The sequence below is a fragment of the Rissa tridactyla genome, chromosome 3, assembly GCF_028500815.1.
Source record: "Rissa tridactyla isolate bRisTri1 chromosome 3, bRisTri1.patW.cur.20221130, whole genome shotgun sequence".
Lineage (NCBI taxonomy): Eukaryota > Metazoa > Chordata > Aves > Charadriiformes > Laridae > Rissa > Rissa tridactyla.
This window is the reverse complement of record NC_071468.1, coordinates 39,776,890-39,797,855: the sequence shown is the minus strand read 5'-3', so window position 1 is coordinate 39,797,855 and position 20,966 is coordinate 39,776,890. Positions and strand designations below refer to the sequence as shown.

The window sequence follows — 20,966 nt, the reverse complement described above, 5'->3', positions numbered from 1 at the left end:
AAAAAGCAGAAAGCTGAAATATAGAAAATTTCATGGAAAAATGAGGAGATGTAAAAAACCACAGCAGAGAATTTCCTGCTTGCAAAACTCATTTAAGAGTTTTGTTGAATTCCTATGAACAAACTCTTACTACTTATTAATAAAGAATATTGACTGTTATAGAAAGATCAAAATATAAAATTACATTGTATCTTGCGTTGCTTACCGGCGATTTACGTTTACCTTTTTAGATGTTATCATATGATGGTTCTCCTGTTTTCACACAATTCAGTGATTGTGTCACAATTTCTTGATGTTGTAAATGTCTTTATTTTAGTGAGAATCTTCCTTTTAATTTTTAACACCAGCTATTTTAAACAATTCCTGAGTACCCCTCTACATAAAAGAATCATACAAGCTTTCTTGTCTTTGTACCAACTCAGAGATAAACGAGAGAATAATCAAACCAGAGTGGAAGATCCCTGAGTGGGTGACAGCAGAGTGTCACAAAAGCAAGCCGGAATCACAAACTAAATACTTGCATAGCATGTATTATGGTGATATTTTTTAATTTTATTTTTAACTATTGAGGAATCATGGACGAGTTGCTTTGACTCGTAGCTAAAGAAGGGATTTATGTATCTTCTCTTTCCCTCTAAGCAAACCTGTTAGGGTCACTGTTAAATGTTGCCATTCTGGAAAAGATTATATTTGACTTAAAAAGCATGTTCATATTCCTTCTCTTGCTAGTGATTAAAGCAATGAACCTGGAGTATGGAAAACTGCATTTTACTTAGTTTCATTTATTCAGGACTTGCTCAGCAGAAGATTGGTGATCATTAGAGAAGCCCATCTTCCACTCTGGACATGTTTTTACTTTAGAAGCAAGAGCGAGTACTCGCACTTGCAATGCAGTTGAAACCGTCTAAATATTTCCTTATAAAGCATAAACAGTTAAAAGTATTTGATTACTATGTTCATTTATATGCTTGCAATGCGTTGGAACTAGAATTATCTTAGCTCCTACAATCAGTTGACTGAGATGCAAAATTAAGAATCACCATATTTGGTTGAACATTCCCCTACTGCAGTATCCTTCCCCTGAGAGGGGCCAATAGAGGATGGGTAGGTAAGAGTGTAAGGAAAGGACAGGGCAAAGGGGTAGTGATCTCTTTGTGTCTTCTCCTTGTCATCGGCAATTTTCCATTCAGGACTTCCCCAAGTAGGAGTTGGTAGGCTGCAGTAGCTTACAGTGAATTTGTCACCTGACTTGCAGTTGTTTTTTGAGTCCATTTTGGTGTCCTGGAGTCAGTAGTTCCAAGATTTCACCTATGCATTGTTTGAAGAAGCACCTCCTTTTAATACATCTATAGCAGCATCAAGAGAGGTAAATTGACAAGTCTATAGCTTCCAGATCCCAAATGTCTCTCACATTCTTTTTGTATACTAATAATAGTTTTGAATAGATTATGATTCTGTCCCCTTAAGGAGGACACTGATGATCAAAGAAGTGATAGAAAATTAAATTGACAAATTTAAACTTTGGTGATTATTCACACTTGGATTCCTTGTAATGAATCATACTAACTTTAGTGCAGTAGAGATAGTGATTCATGAAGTATCATCTGCTTCAATGTATTTTTGTAAATATGGACTTCAAATTATTCCTGTTCTCTGAAAATAATTTCATCTTGTTTGAAAAGATCAGTCCTGGCATAACTAGTGACTTAATATTGTAAAATCACACTGTGTCATTCTTGTTTGCAGGTAGCATGGTAACTTGCACTTAATCATTTTTCCCCAAGTTAAATTTTGCAACATACACTTTTCCTGTAAATTATTCAACTTATTTCTTGAAACAGCATGAAGGTGGGGAAAGAAAGCATACGGGTTGGGATGAAACTGGTGTTGCAGCAAATTAAATATATGAATATAAATTGGTCAAATTATGTGAGAAGTCAAGCAATGTTATTTAGTGTTCTGTGCCTCACTAAAAAAGATTTTGAGCTTGCTTAGTTAGTTATATCTTTACTGCCAACACTTCTGTCTTAAAATCTCTTCTCTTAGAAATGAAATATTTTTTTAAAAAATTGCTAGTCTTTTTTTTGTCTTTTTGTTTCCCTTTTTCACTAGTTCTTGAATAAATCAGTCTGAACCAGCTTTCTGGTATTGAGTTCCAAAGAATGTTTAAAAAAGAGATTACCATATGTTTTCTGTACTAGAAACTTCTGTTACTGATGACTTAAGCTAATGCTACAGAATGTGAAAATTAAAATTCAATTAAAAAACACAGGACAATATCCATAATTTTATTTTGATAGCTTTATTTGATAGCAAATGGCTCATACTTGCACCTCTGACTCGTTCTCAGGCAGGTGGCAAGAGCTTCTTAATTTCATATACTTGCAGTACTGACAAAACAAAAAAAGGTAAGACTTATTGAGAAATGCTTTTGTCATTTTTGTTCACAAGGTCTGTCAAAATTTGAACTTTTTGCAAACTTGGGGCTGCTTCTGTGAACTCCTAGGGAAATTTTGAGAAAGTTTGCTTCTCCCTCTGTCTTAGGAACCATTGGCATACCCAGCTGGGCATGGAAAGATGTCAGTTGAAACCTCTGTGAGTCTGGCAGAGCAGAAACCTGAACCCAGCTCTCTGCCATGTTCTTAGTGAATGCTCTGGCCATTGGAGAGTTGATATCTTCTGTGGTTTTTCACGGTTTTTTTCATAGAGGCTTTGATTCCATTCTAGTATGGAACAATGTGTTTTTTAAAGAACAATGCTTTGCAAAGGGAAAAAACTTAATCCTTGCTTCTTAAAATATCAGAAATATATGTAAGATACCAGTCTTTAGTAAAAAAAAAAAAAAATCTGCTTTGAACAGTAATATTGATTGATTCCAGGAAAAAGCAGTGTTGTGTGCCCTCTTCAATAACATGGAGAAAAAAAAAAAATAGTGATCTTATTTCATCATAAAGATGTTATAGGCTAGCATTACTAAGTGTTACTACCTCAAGAAAAGTTCCTGGTAAATAGTGCTGCTGAGTCAAAATGCTGTCTTGTGTTTAAAATAGAACAAGGTAGAATTAACCTGAATGGATGTAAGGCATTGCTTCAGAATCAGGGGAGTAATTTGAGGGCAGAATTTGATGCCAAGTGAGTGACAGCTTAACTATATGTAGGAATAATATGCGTTTTATAAACTATGTATTAGCAACAATACCAGAATAAAACTACAAAAAAGGTTTTTCATGATAGTTGCTATTGAGCATGTTTCAGTCAGTGTTCATGTTTTGATATGACAGGTGATTATTAACTACTTAATAATGTGCGGTTTGAAGTGACTTTTTTTTTTTTCTGAGAGAAAAGGTTTGCCAGAACGTGTGGACCCTCTTTTCTAGTTCCGTGGTCATGTGCTGAACAGTAAGCTATATTTTTAAAGGCAGCCTTAATTCCATCTCTAAGAGTACTTCCTGGTTTGAGTCTTACATGCAGATTTGTCTCTTTTTGCTTTTGGCCCACGGCAAGCCCAAATAAATACTGGAAAAGCAGAGACACACATTAATATTGAAAAAAATGTTAAGTAACACCTGTGTTTTGTCTGGCAATAAACCCTGTGAAAATAGCAACCCACAGAGATTATTAGTACTCCTGACCTGGATAGTTTACTTAATAAAGAGTTTAAAATAACCAAAAATAGAACAGTGGACCCTTCAGTGGAGAAGCTAATGCCTTTCTTAAGCCCTAAATCTTAAACCTGAATCATCACTACAGGTTTTCACTTGCAATGAGCACAAGGGGGTCTGAAATATGCTGAGTGCCCAAGCTGTAGAAACAGAGTCAAAGTGTGATGGTTGCTTGAAACAGAGCCCCCACCTGTTCTGCTTTTAAATGATAACATGATTTTCAGAAAATGGCTGTAGTTGGGGAAGAATGACACGCTCATCGTAACTTGAGTTTATAGAAGTTTATTGTGCATGTTTCAGTGGCCAAATTCTCTGAATTGTTTTTAAAAAATTATGTGATTATTTTTTTAAAAGTTCAGACCTGTGTCTTTTTTAACACCTTTGTCAGCGACATGGACAGTGGCATAGAGTGCACCCTCAGCAAGCTTGCTGACAACACCAAGCTGTGTGGGGCAGCTGACACGCTGGAGGGAAGGGATGCCATCCAGAGGGACCTTGACAGGCTGGAGAGGTGGGCCTATGCCAACCTCATGAAGTTCAACAAGACCAAGTGCAAGGTCCTCCATCTGGGTTGGGGCAATCCCAAGCACCGATATAGGCTGGGCAGTGACTGGCTTGAGAGCAGCCCTAAAGAAAAGGACCTGGGGGTGCTGGTAGACGAGAGGCTCAACATGAGCCATCAGCGTGCACTCGCAGCCCAGAAAGCCAATCGTATCCTGGGCTGCATCAGGAGAAGCGTGGCCAGCAGGTTGAGGGAGGTGATTCTGCCCCTCTACTCCGCTCTGGTGAGACCCCACCTGGAGTACTGCGTCCAGTTCTGGAGCCCCTACTACAAGAGAGATATGGACGTGCTGGAACGTGTCCCAAGAAGGGCCACAAGGATGATCAGAGGGCTGGAGCACCTCTCCTATGAGGACAGACTGAGAGAGTTGGGGTTGTTCAGTCTGGAGAAAAGAAGGCTCCGAGGAGACCTTATAATGGCCTACCAGTATTTTAAGGGGGCCTACAAGAAAGCTGGTGAGGGACTTTTTAGGATGTCAGGTAATGGTAGGACTAGAGGGAATGGATCAAAACTAGAGATGGGTCAATTCAGATTGGACGTTAAGAAGCAGTTCTTCACCATGAGGGTGGTGAGACACTGGAACAGGTTTCCCAGAGAGGTGGTGGAAGCCCCATCCCTCGAAGTGTTTAAGGCCAGGCTGGATGGGGCTTTGAGCAACCTGATCTAGTGGGAGGTGTCCCTGCCCATGGCAGGGGGGTTGGAACTAGGTGATGTTTAAGGTCCCTTACAACCCTAACAATTCTATGATTCTATGATAAATGTATCAAATTCAGTGTTATTTTATGGGGAAAAAAAAAGTTTGTGAATTGGTGGAATAAACTGTAGTTTCTGGTTACTCCTAAGATTGTGTGTTATAGGAAGCCATCATTTATTGCTTTTATTCACTGATCTTTGTGAGAAACTTGTCCAGTCCGTATATGGGTAATTGATTTCTCCCACTATTACTGCCTACTCTACACTTCTTCCCTAATCTCATTTAACATTTCCTGATAACTATCATATTCATGATCAGCAATAGACAACAAATACAGCATTTTTCACAATAAAATGTGGCGTTTGCACCCAGAAAGTTTTTTTGTAATATTTTTATACTGTTTTTTTAACTTCTGTAAAATTGGAGACAGGCAACAGTGGACTGCCAGAGAATGTACCATGGAGAACCTAGTTTTCTGCACAGCAAGAAGTTCTGGAGGCTAAATTCAGCTTACACATCCTTGTGTCATTGTTACCAAGGTAGTGGTACTGTTGCCACTACTGGCTCATTCCCTGGATTTTCAAATAAACTATACAACTATCTAGGGGACTCTTCACTCAGCAGGACATTTCATTTGGACATCTGGACCCCCACAGTAGAATCCCCCACTGTCTTCATCTGCTTCTTTCTATCCTTTAGAATCCTGTTGTCACTGTGAGGAGCTTCTGTGTTATCATCTGAAGAACAGGTCAAATTGTCTATCCTTCCTTCCTTCCTTCCTTCCGGGGACTTCTCCCTATACAAGCTCCTTGGCAGGAGTGAGGAGACCAACGGAGAGCCTCATTCACACTCTCCTTGCATACCTTCTTTTTGCCCCTTTTTGAGCAAAACTGTATTGCAAACAGCCCTGCTTTCTGCCTCTGCTGTATTACAGTTCAGTCTTGACATACAACTTTATCCACTTGGATCCAAGTATTGATTTTTTTTTTTAGCTAAAAGTGTAACATCAGTCACAGCACTCTTTATTCGGATCATCCTGGTCTCTTATTAATAACTCAGTAGAACAGTTTAGGCTAGATGGGGTTTTTTTGCCACAAATAAAGTCAGACCCCAGTTAGAAGTGTACAGAAATACCTGATGTATGTTACTGGGTTTTTTCAGGTTGGTGAGCTGACACTGAGACAGACCTATCACAACGAATTTTGTGAAGACCAACATTTTATTTACTTGCAGGGATGTTATTTAAGATACTAGGGTTTTATTTGTACCTTTTGTATTGAAATTTCCTAAAAAAGCAACTTAACATATTTTTTGAATCCTAACCTGAATATTTGTTCTTTTTAAGGTGTTCCTCCAGTGGGAACCACAGCAATCAAGGAGGAAAATACTCTTATTACAGATAGAGATTCTGTGCATGCTGAAGGTGCTGTTGAAACAAATGAAAACTTTCACCAAAAAGAACAAACCCAAACATTGCAGTCCCTTTTCTCATTGCTCCGTGAAGAGGTTGAGCAGATGGATTCAAAGATACTGCCCCTGTGTCTCCATCAGGTACGTCCTATGATTCTGAGGTGTTGTACACAATTTTGCTTTTATTTGAAGCCTTTTTTCATTAGGAAAAAATGCATTAATTCAATATATGCCAATATTCATATCTGGACAGGGTATTTTTATGTATAACAGATGGTCAAGGCAAATATCTCCTCTAAGGTTTCCTAATGTATGTTAAATTATAAATTGCCTTGAAAGTACATTCTGCAGTTGAAGGAAACTCTTAAGGATGGGTTTTCTAATTTTCCAAATGATAGAATTCTAGTTTGGCAGGAAGATTTAGAAAAATCACTCCTCAACATACTGTAAGTATTATTTGTAAGACACTGGTATAGATATAAGACAGCTGATGTCTAAATAACATTTTAAATCTAGAATTATTTTTACTGTTCCAGACACCTTTCTAGCATCAATGCATGAATGCTAAGATTCAAAGTTTCTTAGTGTATACTTTTTTATAGCACAGTTGCCACACCTGCAAGACCAAAGGAAATACTATATGATTTGAAAAACATCTTTACTAACTGGCCAGAATGTTTTTCTTTCTGGAGATTATGATGCAAGATGAATATGTTGATAGGATAAGCTAATAAACTAACTATAAACTAATTTATAGTTTAGTTGTGTTAGACTAACAGTGGACTAGAAGTCTTTTTGTTTGTCTATAGTGTCTAATATATGCTATATATATAGATAACTATGCAGTGTCTGATTTGACCTAGTTGCATTATCTTTATTGTGGAAAATTGGATGACTGTGATATTTTAGATTTCTAAACTCTGATGATACTCCTGCATTGTTATTCTCTTTGCTATAAATCAGTGATTATATTTGAGAAAGAGGCTTCTCTTTGGTATTGCAAATTATAGATAATAGATAGATTTTTATTATCTATCTAATTATCTAATAGATAGATCTATAAATAGATAGATTTATATTATCTATCTAATTATCTAATAGATAGATCTATAAATAGATAGAATTTTAATTATATTTTTTAATCTGTGTTTAAGTGAAGATATTTCACATCGTTCCTTATTCTATTTGAAACTTAGCGATAGGGTTAACCATTTGTACTTTTAGCTATACCAGAGTTGGTGGTCATTTGTGAGTCAGTACAAAAATCTGTTTTGGAAAACGACACAGTTAGGGCAAAAACTTCAAAACATTTTACAAACATAAGGAGTGTCATCAAATATGACGGAGGTGAAATCTGTTTGCTGTATTTTAGCTGAGGAAGCCAAACCCTAAGGGTAACAACCTTTTGAAAGTCATACAGGAACTGTGACAAAACAGAACAGAATCTGCATTTCTAGGTTCAAACATGTAGTCAAACACCATCTCTTTTTTTCCGAAGAAATATCAAGCGATTTGTAATGGAGTGTTTGAAAGAAACCTAACAGAATTTACAAGGATAATAACACACTTTTTAATCTGGGGAAAAAATAAGGGATTTTAAAGATAGCATTCATGTTTTCATGTAAAGTGATTCTATTAAGAATTTTATTTTCCTTTTCCAGTGACTTAAACTGTCATCTTCAGTCTTTTTTTCAGATTGCTGATATAGCCTGCCAGTAACTTTCTTTTATGCTAAGTCTAGCAAATACTCTTCTATCACATTCTCTTTTTTATTCTGTATGAAAAAAATCCATGTAAAATAAAGATCTGTGGGAGATCTTCTGGAGTATTAGCAATCTGTCTTTTTAGCAGGAAGCCTGTATTAAATATTTAAAGGCTGTGGGATATTAGGGGCTGTTCTAAGGATTAACTTTTAATTAAAATATGATGTTAATTTTTTCCTGTCTTGAATGGGATTCATGTGATTTGTTTAGCACTTGTTACAGAATCTGAGAAGTACTTTTATATAAAACAAAGATATGGAGCTTTGGCAGCTCCAGAAATCCTTAGGAGACTACTGCAGATAGCAGACAAAATGTACAAATAAAGGACCTTAGAAGTCACTTACCAATTCTCTTTTGGAGATACTGGGCTCACAATGGTCTAGTGGTTAGTAATAAGGCTGAGAGCCAGGAATACACAACTTGTAATGTGTACTCTTCTGTCAAGTTGCTGTCTTTTTTGAGCAGTCATCTTTAGACTCTTACAAAAGTGACCACTTGTTAAGCCTTTCAAATTATGAGTGCCTAAATTGATATGCCCCAAAGATTTTCTGACTAAATGTTTGTGTGCTCCCACAGAAGGCATTGGAGGTGTCTCAACCTGAACGTTCAGTCGTCAGGGTACCTGCGATTACTGGACACATTTTGCAAGCGTGGCCTTTGCCACACCATACGTGACAAATAGGAAAACTGCCGACATTCACTGCCCCTGAAGATCAGTTAGCTAGTGCTTATAAAGGTCGCTGATACTGTGGAGTTCTGTGGAACAAAATATTTTTACTTCTGAGGTTTATATTTTTTGTACCTTATTCCATTTACAAGCGAAGCCATCAGTATTCCTTAGCTTTCTAGGAAAGCCTGCCCAGTTTTCTAGCAAGCACAAATAAGTTTTTGTTGTTGCAAATCTCAAAGATTATTTGTCAACAGGAAGGAATTAGGATAAAAATGTTTTGGTTACCACATTAGCTTTTCTATACAGTGTTACGTCTTTTTCTTTACAGGTATCAGCTCTGTTTTTTCTGTAATACTCTCCAGCACCAAATCAGGGTCAAAGTGAAATTCTGATTAGAAACATGCTCGTTTTCTGACTGTGTTTGGATACTTGCTTTCTCTGAGCTGGTTGCATGGGCTCTAGCACAATGGTGTCTTTGCCCTTTTAGTCCAATAAATAATCCTTTGTGCCAGTTCTGTTGTGGGAGAAGAAAACAACCCAAAACTGGTACCTTTACTTGCTTAACAGAAAAAGTGTTTTTTCTAACTGGCATCTCCGCTTTTCTTCTGGAAGCTCTGCCGCTTCCCTTTTTGTAATTTTGGCTTTGAAATAGCTAGTTGAAAGTGAAAGCATCACTAGGAAGAGGATAGTAAATCTATTTCAGTAGTCTGCAATTAAAACATGTAGCGTGGAGAGAGAGACCTTATAGCAGCCTTTCAGTACGTAAAGGGGGCCTACAGGAGAGACGGGGAGGGACTCTTTATCAGGGAGTGTAGCGATAGGACAAGGGGTAACAGTTTTAAACTGAAAGAGGGGAGATTTAGATTAGATATTAGGAAGAAATTCTTTACTGTGGGGGTGGTGAGGCACTGGCACAGGTTGCCCAAGGAAGTTGTGGATGCCCCTTCCCTGGAAGTGTTCAAGGCCAGGCTGGATGGGGCTTTGAGCAGCCTGGCCTAGTGGGAGGTGTCCCTGCCCAGGGCAGGGGGGTTGGAACTACATGATCTTTAAGGTCCCTTCCAACCCAAACCATTCTGTGATATATCAATAACTCGGTATAGGACAACTTAATTTTCTTTTATGTTTGCATGCCCGTGTTCTTGTTTTATACACAGCTTCTCAATGTATAAACCCTTGGTGAGCATATATTTACTGTTCCTTTTTGCAGTGATCTGTTAAAGATAGAAGTTATAAAATTTCCCAGCCAGGGTGAAGTTTTTTCTTAAGATGGTGCAGCTAGACATCCTGAATGCTTAGGCATAGAGATCACTTGTTCAATTCTTAGCCATTGGCTGAAACGGCAGCTGTTAGAGCAGCATTTAATGTCAGCTTATACATTTTGTTAATCTATAAGTGCTGGAGACTGACTTAGGTATTTTATATGTAGTCTGTCTTATGTTTGAGTTTTCCTGGTCCTCAGTAACTGCTTTGGAATTGTTTGTGTTCTCTATATTAAACATCCTTAGCACTTTGAGCTCTAAATGAAACAGGGAAAGTTTGCTTATTTCTTGTATCAATTTCCTGGTATTTCCTTGTTTTGACTCACCTGCATTAACTCAATATCCATCTAAGAGAGTGAGTCTTGAAGAACTGTGATTTTTAGCAGGTTTTTTCAATGATTGTCTTTGGCAGAGCTGTCTCGTTACAAATCCAGTTTTAATTGTTCTGTTATAGAAATATCAACGTAAGGAGGAAGAGCCTCAGATTTGTTCCATGTCATAAAAACTACATTGCAGGTCAAAGAACTGCCATTTGGTTTAACTCCATGACTTGTTCTGTTGTTGAAGAGCTTCAGATATCAAGATGTTAGGCTTAGTGAACTGACACATGAGGCAACGGATCTTTTAAGTCATTTTAACACAGAAGAGCAGCTTCAGGAAAGGACGTGGCAGAAGGCTACTGCAATGGTATTGTCTGGCTTCTGTGGGTAGACTAGGAGTAATACAGAAAAAAAATTAGAACTTGAGTCCTTTTATGTTTATCTCATTAATTTCAAATATTCATATGGTAAATATTTCAAAGTCTATGTATTTGAAATATTTATTGTAATTATTTATTGTAAATATTTATTGTAAATAGGAAATAGGAAGGTTGTTGGCATGTCTCTGATGCTGCAATAGGTGATATTTTTAGTGTCTTTTATCTTTTCTCATCAGTCAGGAACCCTCTGTTTCTCCATTTTATCACATTGCACTGTAATGCTCAGGAGAGCTCAGCAATGATCTTAATTTGGTCAAACATAAGGAAGCAATCATCAGTAACAGAATTCAAACTCTTCAACTCATACCAGTAAACACGGTAATTCTGTTCTAGGTCATTTTAAAACTTTCCAATGTGATCATTAAAAAAAGTTTCTGAAATAAATGTTTGTTGTTGTAACAAGATAAAACCCAACTAACATTTGAGCAAATCCATTTGTGAGAGAGGACTTTGTATTTCTTCGTTGTTTGATGCTCTCTTTAACCATCTTTCCTAAAATAAGAATACTTGTATTTAGTCTGAACATTCATATTTTACTCAAACTAAATATGAACCTGCAAAACAAATGTTTAAAACCATCGTTAAAAGTTCATATTATATCCTTAACATTCTCGTGAAAATTATAGAATCCTAATTTATTTATTTTTAACTTTTGCAGATAGCTGAGACCTATTTTCAAGAGGAGGAATGTATCCTTTTACTTGGAGAAATTTTCATGCGATATTAAAATAATCTGGCATGATGAAACATAAAAGACTGTTGACTCCCAGGCTTGGGTCAGAGTTAGAAACAAGCGAACAGCCGCAATTTATCCATGAGTGAATATACAATACATTAGCAAGTCCTTCTTAATCAAATAGCTGGAATATGAGTTAAGTAATAAATCCACTTCTAAAAGCTGTACTGATATGATCATTTGTAGTTGTGCACAAGCAAGGAAGTAAGAAAATATTTTCAAAGAACTTCTGTTTTTACAGGGTAAGTTCTGTTCTAAGCATTAGTAACTGGGAATATGTCCAATCTAGATAGGATATGTATTCTATTATATAAAATAGGGCACTCTTATAGTAAGAATAAAATTATCACAACAGTTGATTAGAATATGTACTACAAGTTTCTAGATTAGAATAAAAATACCAAACACCCTGAGCTAAGGGAAATCAGCAACCTGCAAACAATAACAACACATTCTTTGGCGAATGCTAATTAGTCAAAATTGTATCAAGGTAGTTTAGAAACTCTCATAGGAAACTATGGGTAATTGCTTCTGGGAACAGCTAGTTCAGTGGTCCAAGTTATTTTGATTTGTTCCTAGATAATACAAATAAGTTTGGTCAAAAAGTTACAATAGTTGAACTGCTGCTAATTACTCTGATAAATTTCAGTAATTGTGGGAGAGAATAATCATACTAAACCTTAAAGTGAAATTATATTTTTAGAAAAGGTGGACTGGGTTTTCTTCTGTTTGCTTTTAAAGGAAAATGATCAGACTATAAAAAGAAGAGGCAAGAGTGGTAAGCCCTTGAGGTATATGTGATTCACTAAGGTGCATCATAAATTACAAAACCTGAGTGTACAGATTATTTCTTTATTATGTAATTTGTTACAAACAAAATACAGCAAATAGGCAATTATAATGGTTAAATAACAAAGCATAAGAAACCTGGAAACCTAGCCAAATTATATTGGTCTGTAGTACAAAACCAGAGAAATAATTGTTGCAATATTATAAAAGCAATGTATAAAATAAAATACCCTTTGCTGTCTTAGAAGACTGTACTTCTGTCTTGCTCATCCTAATTCAAACCTTCCATCAGAAGGTCCAAAATATGCAGCACAAATTAAAGGCATAGAAAAATTCTGTAGTAAATTACATGGCTCTGCAGGGGGAAATACAGTAAATTTAAAATGCATTCAGCAGTATTATAGAAAGACAGTTGTTTCTCTTTCATGGAAGTTGTTTTAATCGAAGGGCACTGTATTTAAAGCTGATCAAAGGAAATATTTTTAATGCAATGTACACCTGATGTGTGGAATTCAACACCACTATATAATACATATTTATGAAGGATATCTCCTCTGTACTTGCAACCATCAGTTTCCTGAGCTTAATAAAGAACTTACTGGATCATGTTGCACTGTATTAATTATCCATGACAGACATTTTAATTCATCCACTGTAGAAGTTCATATTAACAATAATTCAGGGTTTGTTGCCGTGATCCTCTAAGGCTATCTTTCTGATCTCTAATTCTGTTTCTAATAACAGATTTCTTGAAGGCAGGGAATATTCTTTCCATTAATATTGTTCATAAGCCATGCTATGTATATGTTGCATGAGGCTAACAAGAATAACAAGTACTGGTTGTTTTTGTAATTACTCCAGTATTTTAATTAGCATGAATAATGGAAAATATTTTTTTTATATTATTAAGAACCTCATTCGTTGTACTTCTAACCTCATTATACTGTAGAATTAAACTTCAAATAGCTGGCAAAGCATGGCTTTAAACAGAACAAGTGACAACTTGAGCTTAATGGAACTAGAATTATCCTGACTATTACAAAATATTTAACTATCAGTATACCTTTGTGAATATATTGCTAACTCTAAGGTGAAAGAGTTTTTCAGATAGAAGAGAAGTAACCAGAATCTTCAGAAAGAAGACAAAAAGTGAACTCAGCTGTCCAACAGCATTTTATACGATGGTTGAAAAGGGGGAGGGAATTTCTTTGAAGTTTGAATTGGGGAAATTTTAAATATACTGTCTCCAGCTGGTCAGTAGAAAGGAGCCATATTTTCAGTTAGTTATGGTTATTGACATATAATTGTATTTCTTGAGAGATACATACTGATATTTGTATAATTGTTTTGCTATTCATTTCCCAGAGATCTCATTTTCTCGTAAGAGCTGTCAGCATAATAACATTTTGCTCATTTCTTTTCTAGAAGAACTTTTGTTGAACTTAAGGCACGTGGGAAGAGATGACTGCTGAAGAGAATAGGGTTTTCATTTTTGGAACTTTTCTCAACTTATTTTACTTCTTTCTTGCTGTTTTTGTGTCTGCTATTACTTTCTTCCTTGCACAGAAATCTGGATGCTAGCCATTAATCATTTTAATTCCGTTATGTCAAATTTCAGGTACATAATAACTGCCCTATCAAATGTGGTGCCAAGTATAAATAAATCATAACGTGTCCATATATGTGTGAATTTTTCTTTAACCTTCCGTTCAGATGAGAAAGCAATGAAGTTCATTCAGCTTGAACGACTGTATCATGAGCAGCTGCTTGCAAATCTTTCTTCCATACAGGAGCAGTGGGGTGAGTACAGGCTAAACTAGTATGGTAGAAGAAAGAGTTAATTTGGTTTGTGTTTCTACATAATACAGTATACAGTTTTCCAGCTTAAAAATGTTACATTGCAAAAGCAGCATACATATCAGAATTTCTCTGAGCTTGCCACAAGAAAAGTATTCCTGTTTTGGATTTTTTCTCACATGTTTCATTAAACAGGTGCAAATAGTTTGTCATTCTTTAATTCTATTAATTGAGACTTTGATTGATCCACAGTTGTTTTGAGCTTATCTTTTGTTTAGGGTTGGTAAATCTGATGTGATGAAAATAAAGTGTGTTGTGAAGAAATACAGTGCTTTTTTGCATAGTATGAAACAAGTTTAATTAGTTTCACATACATGTTTTGCGATTAGCAAATACTACGTTTTTAATACTTTGGGTAAAAATTATTTTGATTTAATTTAGAAAGAAAATGGAAAACGGCAGTCCCTAGTCCAGTTACAACACTGAGGAATTCAGCTAAAGAACTGAGTGGTGAAGAGTTGGAAAAGCTTACTAGAGTTTGTTCTTCGCATCAACAGTAAGTATAAGAATATAGTATTACTTTTCAAGTACTAATATGTTAGCACAGCTGTTGCCTACTTGCCAGTATAGGTGTTTTAAAATAGTCAGTCTCAAAATAAAAGTTGCACACCTTTGACTTCAGTGAATTTGGTTATAAACTGGTGATTCTTTTTGATGTGTAACTAAAATGCTGCTGTGTTTTAAAGTGGTTGGAGGAATATATATGGCCTAGATCTGAACTGTTTTCAGCAAATCATTAGTTTGCCAGAAATTGAGTTTTGAGTTAATTTGTAAGAATTTTCAGCTGAAGAAAAAACTGAGTAGTGTTAATTTAGGAAGAGAGTGACTGTAGAACTGGTGATGGTGATTGTGTCTATACCTATTGTTTTTGAATGCAATTGCCCAACATCTCAGACTTCAGCACTTGCATCTACCCTATAGGATTTTATTCCCCAAATTTTCCACAATTTAGGATAATTCCCTAATGCTTTAAGTCATTCTTGTTATCTTCTGTTGATTTCATATGGGTTGCATAAACATTATGAAGCAGCGATTCTGTAGCTCCCTAGTGTGGCAGCATTCTAAAAAGTTGTGAAATCTTAGTTCATACCTGCTTTGCCTAATGCGGCAGCATCCCAAATCAGTATATCACAGTATCACAGACTTTGGGATAGTGCTTAGGGTGCTCTTCTGGGCAGCAACACATACGGGATTGTACCCATCAGGAAGGAGAAAATCTGTTATTTCATGGGCGAATGTTCTACCTACTAGTCATTGAGTTTAAGGGACAGATGGAAAAAATTCTACCAGCTGCCACTGAAAAATGATGAGCCAACGATAATAAGGAAACTTAACCACATTCAAAGGCTGTGAAAAGACCAACCTGTGACAGGGGAGATGCTCTCAATCAGATGGGGAGAGAGCACTTTTTCAAATACTTTTGGATTGGCTTACTCAGTCTAGATGTAACAGAACCCAAAATGTTCCTGTTGTTCGTAGAGAATATGATTTGGCTTCCACATTTTTTTCTTCTGGGTGACCGTACAGAAGTTTGAAAACACCCAGGCTGACTGCCAGAATCCAGGCAGGAATTGTTTATTTGTAATCTGACTGCATGTGGGAGGGAGCCCCTGGACAGCGTACTCCTGCATTTCCACAGGAGGACGAAGCAGCTCCAGCACCGTAACTGCATTTTAACACCCACAACCTGCTGCTACTGAGCGATTTCACCCTGAGTGCCTGCAGGGTTCCTCAGCCTATGTTTTATTGCACATGACCCTGCAAGCCCACAGAAAGATTAAGATTCAAGTCTATTACGTTTTATATGCTGCAACTAGCAGCACCTCCTGATTGTCACCTCGATTGTCACCTTGTTGAGAATAACTCTGCGTTCTCCTAATTCTTTTGTGCAGCCTTACTTTTAAATACAAAATTTCAGTTATTAACATCATTTCCAGTTCTGAGAAGCCCTGCAATTTGATAAAAATTCAGGCTTTTGTTCATTTGCCATGGTTAGTTCTCTGTATTTGATATTATTACTCTTCCACACTCTCTAGGCTAAAGCCTATTTGCTTTTATTGTTTCATATATTTTTTCCTAAGCTTTAATCTCAATTTATTTTGTAATTAAAATTATACTTTAGCTTTTAATGAATAACATGTATGAGTAATGTAACTCAGAAAATGCAAGCATTTTGCTTTTGTAATTGATAGTAATGTCCCTTTTTCTGATACTCAAGGGCTATAGCTACATATTGGACATGTTTGTTCTTTAAAGATAGTTTTGAGTGTCCTTTATTTGAAGTTTAAATGGCAAAATTTAAAAGTCAATGCGACTTTTAAAAGTTTTTATTAGAGTATGAACGTCAGTACTGTTCACTCTTGTCTCTCCTACTTTTTTTTTTTCCAGTAGCTTTAAACAAAATGCTCAGCATTTTCTTTTCATTGCTGTGCAAAAGGCTGCAAGACAGATTGTGCATGATAAAACACATGGTGCATGAATCTCTATACAGTTTGCAAAGTCCACACTGACTGTTAGCAGGCCTGACTCACCTGGGAATCCCCGTGGAATCAGTAGGAGCTGCTGTATCTTACAGAACCCAGAAAATGTGTCCCAGTGTGAACAGTCTGTGGAGAGGGAAATACCTTTGTGGGTTTTCTCCCATTCCTCAATCTCTGTTATAGCAATCAGTGTTTTTAATACTCGTAGATACCGAGTCCTTACATGATTTTTAAAGTTAGTAGAGTTCCTTCTGAGCATAAAGTTCTACAGGAACTCAATACATTGCAGTAACTTTTCTTATGACTGCTTTGTCAATTAGGTGGAGCAATGTTTGTGCTAATTGGTCTTCTGATGATCTTCACATATGGTGCAGATCTGTGCTTGAAAGTATGCTTAGCATGCTCACGCTGTTTCAATGTAAGAAAAGTTTTGTGCCAATATTAAAGCAGAGCAAAGGCTTGTAAGATTTCTATGACGTTTGTTACGAAGCATGTTGCTACTAAGTTCTTTAATTTGTTCTTTTGTTCTTTATTGCTGCAGGCCACAGGCATTCAGAAATAAGGTAAGCAGCCGTTTATTTGAATTCCACTTTGTCAAAGATTGCTAATAAATATATTTTTAATATTATTAGATTTAATCTTTCCAATTTAGTATAGAAACTGTTTGAAGTTTGGATGTCTCAAAAAGTCACAGTGTTCCTGTTTAATTCCAAAAATTACAGGAAATAATATCATATTTTACAGCTAGTAGCTGCAGAAAATACATGGGAAAGCGGTTGTTTGCTTCAGTTAATGGAATCAAAAAATTTAAAGGAAAGTGAAACTTCTGCTTTTAAATCAGGTATGTATGTGTGTGTGTATGTACATGTGCATACATTTTTTTTACATATTATTCTGTAATGACATAGTCCTATAAATACTTGAAGCTATTTAATTTGAAGATACAGCGTTTGTTGGATTCCCACAGATTCATCCGTTTGTGTAAGCCTTTATTTTTTTCACAAAACATACTATGCAAGACATACTATGCAATTTTAATTAGTCATTGATACTCAGAATTGTAATTAAAGTAATTCTAGCCTCCACCAAAAATGTCTTTTAAATGTGTGTGCATTTATAGCAGCCTGCATAAGCTACAAAATTCTGTAAATCTAGAGATGATACATAATTTGTATGTATAAAATATAAGGTAATCTGATGACAAATATTCAGCGTTGTGGCAATTCAGTATAGTTAACAGTATTAGTAACTATTTTAAATTACATGCGATGTACTGATTTAAAGACACATTTTCCTGTAACAGCACAGAAAATTAGAAAGCTTTTGGGGGGTCTTGAAAAGAAAAACATACTTCAGTTAATGTTTTTCAGTACACGCTTTTATGTCAGCTTCATATTCCTCCTCTTGCCTTGGGGCAGTGGCTGTTTTGTTTGAGTAATTTGTTAGAATCATTGAGTTCTTATGAAACATTTGCAAATTAATGAATTGTTAAAATTGAGACAGAGGGGGAAAGAGCATTGGTTTAGGCTGTGCTTTATCTCTCCTCTCAAAAGAGCAAAAAGTTTCTTTTTTTGCCATGTTACAGTTGCCAAAATTGGCCTAAACTTGAGTACCTTTTCTCAGAATTTCTCATAAGATGAGGGTTGGCTTAAGCAACCTCAGGTCCCTTTCAACCTAAACTATCCTACAAGTGTGTATCAGCCAGGATGTTCAGGAGAATCAGGAATTAACGAAGATGTAGAGTCACAGTTCTCTACATGTGTGGATCCTCCTCATCTTCACCCTCTCTTACTGTAACCCCTATACTGCGTTTTCTCTGTTCTTGTAACCTAACTAAATATAAAACATTAAAAACAGGAAACATGTTCTATGGCTCAGAAGGCACATAAGAAAAACCCAATGCTTTTTATTTTTGGATGGTTGGAAATTCCCATGGAAAAAAATTAGGCGCTTACAATTTTTCCACTGTTTTTATTCCAAGTGGGAACAAAAGCTTTCTGGAGAGCAGAACGTCTGAACATTTGAAACTTCTGAATTAAGGAGCATTTTGTGTCAATGGTAAAATACTGTAGTACAACATCTAGACATATTAAACTTACTGTGGAAGTAATTAATGGTGTAAATGGATGGGGGTTTGTGCCTTTCTTTTAATGTAACTCTTCTCAAAATGTCATCAAAATCTTTGGGTTCCTGTGAAATGTTTGTGGATTCCTTAATCTATGTCATCCAATAGAAAGCATTTCTACTGAGGAGTTTCCAGCAGTACTAAATACTTTTTCAATACAAAAATATGAATATTTCAAGCCTAACTCAAGTTTAAATGCTTAAGATTTGCAAATTATGCTTTTCATAACATTACCGTATTCTTGAGGAAGCACCCTGACAGATCTCTTGGTCTGTTAAGGCAGCGCGTGATCAATTAGCCACTGCTGCCCCTCACTGAGTCAATGCGTGAGCAGCAAGCACGTGGCTGAATGTTTTTGCTGCAGTTAGAACGTCTTGGGTAGGGAAGGCATCAGCATGAACTAATACAGAAAGTGGACAAAGATGATCCATAACTCCGAACTTGTACGCATAGCTCGGTGCTGTGCAAAAAATATTCAAGCTGTGGCTGAGTGATTCAGCTCAGGACTAAAAGCAGTGTGGCCTTTTGGGGCGGCTTCTTGGTTTTGCCTGAACCCCAGCAGAATCCTATGCTATAATTACCACACAGTTTCTAATATCTTAACTGACCCGTTCAGCATTAGCCTAAATGCATAGGCCTTTTCATTGAAAACTTAGAATGCCTGTCTTCTGCTTTTTTTTCCTCCATATGAAAAATGAGAACTAAATGTGTAAACTTTTTCTTCTTCTGTTAGAAATTTATCTGCCAATCTGTAGGGAGAACAATTTAATTCACTTAGCTGCTGGTAGTAGAAGTCTGACTTACAGTAAGACAGGAAAAGGAAATTCTCAAGTGTCCTTCATGTGAATTTATATGCCCAAAATAAGAATTTATCTAGCAATTATCAATAAGAAGAAGTATTAGCTTATATATAGAGAGATATATCTTACATTGTAGAGATGGTTGCGCTGTACTATGGTAGCATTTTTGAAGTAAAATCACACTTCCTTACTAATCTAAAGCAAAAATTACTCCATTGACTTATTGCAGGTATTTGGGAACACAGTTTGAGCTTCTATAGGCAGTTGATCCTAAGAATTCATGATTCCTCTCTCCTGGGGATACAGTGACCAAGAAACAGCTTTGTAAGAAGTTTGGCTAGCCAAGATTCCTGGGAGAGTCACTGTTAGTTTTTTGCCTTTCTGAGCAAGGGTTGTGAATGGTCTGGTCTGTTACATTTTCCTTTCTCTCAGATTTTCTTTGAGTCTACCAACAGAGAGAAGTGGGCCCTTAAAGCTATGTGTGTATATTAAAAGATGAGATTTGATACATCCTATAGCCATTAATTTCTTCAGTTTCTGACTGAAAGCCGTAATAGCCTTAGTGTTAACCAAAGGTAATCAAATTCATGTTTCATGAACCTTTTTCTAATGAAATGATGAATTTAATAAAACCTTTAGCATAAGTTTGCAATGTGTACATATAGACCTGTTTCCAAGGTGGGGAGAAACTGTTTATACCCTCTTTTCTTCTAGGTCATAGGGATTTGTTTTTAAATGGGAAGAGGGACAAAGGTGGAGAAGTGTGAATTCTCCACTGGTAGAATGCCATAGGTCAGTACTCTCTCTGCTAGACTGTCTTGGATTAACAGGATAAAAAAGTGGTGGCTACAGGTTTCTGTGATGAACAAAGCAAGCGTCAGTTTTAAAGTAACTCTGTTTGGGGGAAAAAACATTTCTTAACATACCATAAGTGATTCCATTGCTAGAAAAGTTTCAGTAGACACTTTTTTATATCTCTGACAGTCAGATAAAAATAACTGACGCATTGGTGGGTATGTCTTCATTTAACTTAGTAGGAAAAAGCATCTTTTATAATTTTCTAATAAGTGTTCAGGTGTTTCTCTTAACTTGCCTTGAGTCTATCGTGGGCATGGGTTGTCTAAAGCAGGTGTTTTGAATAGATGTAAAGAAAATATTGAAAGCTGCTGAAAATTTGATGTGGAATGTAACGATGATCACTACATTTCAGTTCCTGTACATCTGTAGTTAGATAACAATGCTGCCATCATTTATTACTTTCTTAGGATCAGAGCTCTGAGCTCAAGGGCCACCTTTCATGGTAAAGAATTTGATTTAATTTCCAATTCCATTTAATCTTTGTTGCAATTGGGACTGCCAACAAAGATGCCTGCTATAATGTGGATGTATCCACTAGGAG

General features: G+C 36.2%; 1 protein-coding gene across 11 annotated transcripts in view; it reads left to right on the top strand.

Moving 5' to 3' along the window:
* Window positions 1–20,966, top strand: part of CNST (consortin, connexin sorting protein) — a 58,238-nt gene that overhangs the window by 19,589 nt on the left and 17,683 nt on the right. For 10 of the 11 annotated variants that reach the window (XM_054193898.1, XM_054193903.1, XM_054193907.1 and 7 more), the window contains 6 exons: window positions 6,264–6,469; window positions 11,439–11,469; window positions 14,019–14,105; window positions 14,544–14,658; window positions 17,184–17,205; window positions 17,387–17,483. In XM_054193898.1, coding sequence (XP_054049873.1) covers window positions 6,264–6,469; window positions 11,439–11,469; window positions 14,019–14,105; window positions 14,544–14,658; window positions 17,184–17,205; window positions 17,387–17,483 — 558 coding nt within the window. The remainder of the gene's footprint in view (window positions 1–6,263; window positions 6,470–11,438; window positions 11,470–14,018; window positions 14,106–14,543; window positions 14,659–17,183; window positions 17,206–17,386; window positions 17,484–20,966) is intronic. The other variant, XM_054193902.1, reaches the window with a different exon arrangement.